Source organism: Leiobunum rupestre, chromosome 2 (assembly GCF_980474605.1).
Source record: "Leiobunum rupestre chromosome 2, qqLeiRupe1.1.hap1, whole genome shotgun sequence".
Lineage (NCBI taxonomy): Eukaryota > Metazoa > Arthropoda > Arachnida > Opiliones > Sclerosomatidae > Leiobunum > Leiobunum rupestre.
In genome coordinates, this window is record NC_143385.1 from 1806285 (window position 1) to 1813316 (window position 7032).

A 7032-nucleotide genomic window follows, 5' to 3' on the forward strand; every position below is an offset into this window, starting at 1 on the left:
ATATTCCCTTTCCTATTTTCGTGGTATGTATTTTATTTAACCACTGTATTGTATATTTGGGAAAAACCCTCCTTGGATGTCGTTGGCAAGTTTCGTAAATTCCTATCTCCACGGGCCCTGCCAATCAACTTATGATAAGTGCGGGGAAATAGAGCACTGGGGAATCTGGCCACATCATCGCCAAAAACTTTCCAACGGCAGAAGGGGAGGAATAAATTTTCCATATAACTGACCGGACCTCGAGAGAGGCTAGTCAGTCTGTCAGAACATAAAAGAAGCTCGCCTAAACTAGCGAGAAAATCAGCCTCTGCCGGATGCAGAATTTAGAAGTTTCCAAATGAAACAAAACTTAAAATAAATTTAGTAACCATATTAAGGCTTCAATAAAACTCAGTAAGAAGCAATGATTCATTGTATTTTTTCCTAGTTCTAATACCGTCCGTAATAATCCCGTAGTTATCTGGGAACTGTTTCAGTCCGGTTCTCAGACTAAATTGTAGCTCTCCCCAGAACCACCTTAAATAAAGGAATCTTTAAGAAGCGTTTTCTTTATGGTGCCGAAACCCGGGATTATTCGCATAGAAGTAACTCAACTGGGATTCAAGGAAAATGCCGGACCCAACGGACGATACGAACAACCAGACCAAAAGAGCAACTATAACGTCGCAAAATGCCGCAAAATCTTCAAGTTCGACTAAGGAAGTCCTGGCGAACGGGAAGTCAACAGGGGCGGACAAGGATGACCAAGTCCAAGCCAATTCATCAGGCGCGACCAAAGAGCAAAAACTCGCGCGAGCCGCCCAAAAAAGCGCTCGTAACGCCGCTAATCGGGTAATGGATACGCTAGCTGATATACTCGATGGCACGTCTATTAACGTGGAGGAACTAGAAGACACGCTCGCCATTCTTAATCAGAAAGAGGATGATTTAATTAGGCAGGATGCGAAACTCATCAGCCTCATAGAGGAAGAAGATGAACTCGAGATGGAGTCCGACGAAGCCATCATCCGCAGGGAGAACATCTCCGCGTCCAAACTCAAGGCGAGGAGAGCCCTGAACAAAATTCTGGGCATCAACGGGAGCTCGTCGACGCTTGCCGTTTCGAGCCACCGAGGATCCACCGTCGGCAGCGAGTCCAACATCGTCTCAACCACCGCAACGAGACATCGACCAAAGTTACCGGAGATCCAAATACCAACCTTCTCCGGAGACCGTGCAAAGTGGAACAGCTTTTGGAGTAGATTCGCCGCAGTCATCGACAGGCAAGATTTCTCCAAAGTAGAAAAATTTATTTATCTTCTCGGTTATTTAAAAGGCGAGGCGCTTAACGCTGTCGTAGGGTTTGACGAAGTAGATGAGTCTTACGATCAGGCTTTAGAAATTCTTAAGCAGAGGTATAAGCGTGACGACCTCGTAATTCAATCTCATATCGATAAAATAAGAGAATTAGTGCCTGTTTTCGATCCTAACGACATTAAGTCACTTCGTCATCTCCTAGATATGTACGATATTAGTATCAGAAGTTTGAAAGGTTTAGGCGTAGATATGAAAGAAAAGGCTGAATTTATATGTCCACCAATGTTAAGAGGTTTGCCAAAGGAAATCCGGACCGAATTTTGCCTAAAAAACAAATCTGGGTCAAATTGGGACGCGGAAGCTTTGATTGAATTTATAAGGGAGCAGGTGGAGTGTAGAGAAATGTCTGAAATGCTAAGCTCCAAAACGAAATTTGAAAAATCAGGCAAATTCGAAAGTTATCAGGATAAATCAAAATTGAAAACTAGATCCGATTATAATCCCCCTAAAACTACGACTTCCCAATTAGCCGCCGGAGTAGCTCCGAAAGAACCCGATAGTGTTTATTGCCTATTTTGCAAAAACTCTAGTCATAAGTTCACAAACTGCGATAGGTATACCCTAGAGGAAAAGAGAGCCATGGTGAGGGATAGCGGGAGGTGTTTCATCTGTCTTCGCTTGGGTCATGGCGCCGGACATTGCAGGTCCAAATTTAGAAATTGTAAAACGTGTAAAAAACGACACAATTACGCCACGTGCGAAGAAAACCCCGCCCATAAAAAGGCGGAATACCAGGTAGAAACCGTTACCATGGCAATGGCACCGATAAAAACTCCTAGCGAAAATATTTTACTCCAAAGGGCCGTAGCTGTGGCCAAAAATCCCGCGCAACCAAAACACTCCCAAATCGCCACGTGCTTCTTAGATGGGGGGAGTCAAGGTAGTTTTATTAAAGAAGAGTTAGCGAAAAAATTGAAACTTCCCATTGTAAACGATTTAGACCTTGACGTGTTTAGTTTTGGGAATAAGGACCCCCACCAAGAGAAACGTAAAAGGGTAAAGGTAACACTTGAAAACAGGGAAAGCCCTGGCGAAACCGTAGAAATTGTAGCTATTGTTCAAAAATTTCTTACTTATGATTTTACAAAATCGAGTGACGTTAAAATTAGGGAACAGCTTCGGACAAAGGGTATAAATTTAGCAGACAATTTAGGTCAGAAATCCGATTTAGAAAACCCGGATATTGATATATTGGTGGGCGCCGATTATTATTGGGCAGTAGTAGCCGATAGCAGACCGGAAAGATTGGGACCCCGCACTGTAGCGATAGAAACCAAATTGGGGTGGTGTCTTAGCGGACCCGAGAAAAACAATTCAGTGGTGAAATCAAATCAATCAGTCTCCGCGATGTTAATTAGTCTAGGTCAAAGGCGCGTGAATGATACTCTAAAATCATTTTTTGACTTGGAGGGCTTAGGGATAAATAGTTCTGAAATTGAAGAAAACCCTAATGATAAGGCCTTAAACACATTTTTTGAAGATATAGAATTTGACCAAGCCCAAGGACGCTATAGCGTAAAATTTCCTTGGAAAATTAGTAAACACACGCTACCTGATAATTACCAAGTCGCCCGGAAAAGAATGCAAAGCCTAGAAAAAAGATTCGGAAGGGACCCAGAGTATTACCAAAAGTACAGGGAGGTAATAAAAGAACAGTTAGATACGGGGGTGGCCGAGGTAGTGCCGAACGAACAGTTAGAAATAGCGAAGGAGGGAACCTATTATCTTCCCCATCAGGGTGTCGTCAGGCTAAATGCACAAACGACGAAACTCCGCGTCTTATTAGACGCGTCGTCGCACGCGTACGGAAAACCCTCACTTAATGATTGTTTGCTATCCGGACCAAATTTGAACCCCCCTTTACTTTTACTATTAATTAGATTTAGGTTCAATAAAATCGCGATCGTAGCAGATATTGAAAAAGCATTTCTGCAGGTCGCTTTGGACGAAGCGGATAAAAATTCAGTTAGATTTTTATGGGTACAGGAAGCTGACGGGAAAATTATTTCAGACCAATATACTACCCTCAGAATGACTCGCGTACCCTTTGGGGTAACTTCAAGCCCTTTTCTTTTGGCGTGCACTATCAAATATCACACCAAACAAAACAGTGAAATCTCGGACGTAGTTAGGGAAAAGGTAAACAATGACATTTATGTAGACGACCTAACCAGTGGGGCAAAAAACGTGAGCGAAGGGTTTGATATTTCATTAGGCGCGGCAAAATTAATGAAGGGCGCCGGAATGAAGTTTAGAAAATGGGGGACTAACTCCCAAGAATTACGAAATCTATGGACAGCCCATGATAATCAGGAACATAATAGTTTATTCGAACAAGAAACCAAGATAATCGAATCGAAGGTTTTAGGAGTTAAATGGGATTCCAACAATGATACATTCGCTTTCGATCTGGCAAAATTAATTGAGATTGGGAAGAGCGTAAAAGCCACCAAACGTCAGGTCTTGAGTTTTGTTGCTCAAATTTTCGACCCCTTAGGCCTATTGTCAGCATTCACCATTAGGGCCAAGGTACTTCTACAAATATTGTGGCAATCGAAGGAGGATTGGGACAAGGAGCTTAGTCAGGAAACCAAACAAACATTTCTAACTTGGGTAAATGAATTATCTGTAATTCAAAATGTCAAAATTGATAGGCATTTTTTTCACAAAACCAATGACGAGATCAAAGAAATTGAACTTCACTGTTTTTGCGATTCCAGTACAAAGGCATACGCTACACTAGTATATGTTAGGTACCAGACCATAAATGAAAAGGTAGGGGTTGCCTTGGTTACGGCGAAAGCTCGAGTAGCCCCACTGAAAAACCTTAGTTTACCAAGACTAGAGCTTATGGGCTGCCTATTAGGCGCCCGACTAACAAACAACGTCAAAGAAATATTTAAAGAAAATTTAAACGGAATCTATTATTGGACAGACTCCACTATAGCTTTAGCCTGGGTAACTGGTAATACCAATCAATGGAAACAATTTGTTTCGAACCGCGTGTCCGAAATTCAGAATTTGACAAAGGGGGGAAACTGGAATCATTGCCCCGGAATATGCAACCCGGCCGACTTGCCAACTAGGGGGGTGAAGGCGGGGGTTCTGGGAGACAGTAGCTTGTATTGGGAAGGGCCCGCGTGGCTCAAGCAGCCCAAGGGAAATTGGCCAAAAAATGGGAAACCGGAAATAGATCTAGAATCCGTAGATAGCGAAAAGAGAAAATTAACGTTAGCGGTAAAAATTTCTCCAAAAGTAGGAGTTCAAAATTTGATTGATTTAAACAAACATTCCAGTCTGAATAAAGTATTACGCATCACTTCGTATCTCTTTCGTTTCGCAAACAATGCTAGGGGTTTAAAGAAAATTGTAGGACCCGTAGAGGCCGAAGAAATGGCCAAAGCCGAAAAGTTGTGGGTTAAATCGGTTCAAGCTGAAGAGTTTGGACCGGAAATAAGGTCGTTAAAGAGCGGAGTAGAAATCAATAGACACTCAAAATTAGCGTCTTTACGACCAATACTTAGCGAAACAGGCTTAATTTGCGTAGGTGGACGATTGGAGGAATCCTCTTTATCTTACGCCGAAAAATACCCCATCATTTTGTCAAAAGGCCAAAGACTAGCGAAACTATTAGCTATTAGAAGTCATACGCAAGTTTTTCACAGCGGAATAAATGATACCGTAGCTCAGCTGAGGGAACGATATTGGGTGCCAGCCGCTAGGCAACTAGCTAGAGCTATTGTTAAGGATTGCATAACGTGCAAACGTCTAATGGCGAAGTTGGGTGAAATGCCGATCGCTCCCTTGCCTATGGACAGGATTGAAGAATCCCCTCCCTTTTCTATACTGGGTATAGATTTCGCGGGACCATTGATAGCCAAAAACCAAAACAAAGACCAAAAAACGTATATCTGTTTAGCGACTTGCGCGGTAACTCGCGCAATCCATTTAGAACTTATTCCCTCGCTTAGAACCGAAGATTTTCTCTTAGCTTTCAGGAGAGTCATAGCTAGGAGGGGCGTACCATCCGTTGTATATACCGACAACGCTAAGACATTTAAAAAAGCTAATTCGGACCTAAAACTCATTTGGCAAACACTCAGTAAACCAATGTTAAAGGAATTTTTTGGTAATCACTCGATTAAATGGAAATTTATAACTGAAAGGGCCGCTTGGCATGGCGGATTTTACGAGCGTTTAGTACGTTCGACCAAAACGTGTCTTCGAAAATGCATAGGTCGAGCCCTCCTTAACTATCACGAATTAGAAACTGTTTTAATTGAAACGGAGGCAATAATTAATTCCCGACCAATTACCTATTTATATAATGACCTAAATGAACCAAAACCCCTAGCGCCTTCAGATTTCTTAGTTGGACGCAGATTAACCTCACTACCGCCTATAACCTTTCAAAAACTAAAAGTACCTAGGACACGCCTTGAATTGACCAAGAGGTTAAAATACCGAGAACGATTACTCCAACAAATATGGAAAAGGTGGCGCCATGACTACTTAATGGAGCTTAGGTCAGCCCACCACGCGAAATCTCCAAAAACTCAATCCGAATTGAAAGTTGGAGATGTAGTATTAATCCACGAGGACAAAGTGCCACGACACATGTGGAATCTCGGTTTGATAAAGGAAGTGCTAATAGGACGCGACAATAAAATTAGGTCATATATCGTTAAAACAACCAACGGTAACTGCATAAGACGGTCTATCCAGCATTTGTGCAATCTTGAAATTAATGACGAGTCAAACGCGTAAGGTACCCATGGTAATACTCACGTATTACCGAGGGGAGTGTTAAAAATGTAAAAAGCGTTTTCCTCCTTTATGTTAATATTAAATAGTGTATAAATAGTGTATACATTTCATTTCATTGTATAGTTTAAGTTTAACTTTTAGTGTGTGTAAATCTAATTGTATATATTCCCTTTCCTATTTTCGTGGTATGTATTTTATTTAACCACTGTATTGTATATTTGGGAAAAACCCTCCTTGGATGTCGTTGGCAAGTTTCGTAAATTCCTATCTCCACGGGCCCTGCCAATCAACTTATGATAAGTGCGGGGAAATAGAGCACTGGGGAATCTGGCCACATCATCGCCAAAAACTTTCCAACGGCAGAAGGGGAGGGATAAATTTTCCATATAACTGACCGGACCTCGAGAGAGGCTAGTCAGTCTGTCAGAACATAAAAGAAGCTCGCCTAAACTAGCGAGAAAATCAGCCTCTGCCGGATGCAGAATTTAGAAGTTTCCAAATGAAACAAAACTTAAAATAAATTTAGTAACCATATTAAGGCTTCAATAAAACTCAGTAAGAAGCAATGATTCATTGTATTTTTTCCTAGTTCTAATACCGTCCGTAATAATCCCGTAGTTATCTGGGAACTGTTTCAGTCCGGTTCTCAGACTAAATTGTAGCTCTCCCCAGAACCGCCTTAAATAAAGGAATCTTTAAGAAGCGTTTTCTTTAGTTAGTGTGTGTTACTATTAACATAACGAATGCCTGTTATGTTGTTTGAATATGCCGCCAGAACCAATATGATAGATGGTGACACCTTACCATTGTTTTATTTTTGTTTCTATTTATGTACGTCTACAGTGACGCCAATAAAAACTTTAGTTCGTCCATTTTTGTTCTAACTCGAGCCTCGTTATTTCTGCTCAT

At 41.5% G+C, this 7032-nt stretch overlaps 1 protein-coding gene across 1 annotated transcript; it reads left to right on the top strand.

The window, feature by feature from the left end:
* Positions 1-609: 609 nt before the first annotated feature.
* On the top strand, positions 610-6123 carry LOC149954653 (uncharacterized). Its single transcript, XM_090165281.1, has one exon. The coding sequence runs from the start codon at positions 610-612 to the stop codon at positions 6121-6123; it is 5514 nt and encodes a 1837-aa protein (XP_090021407.1).
* Positions 6124-7032: the final 909 nt, after the last annotated feature.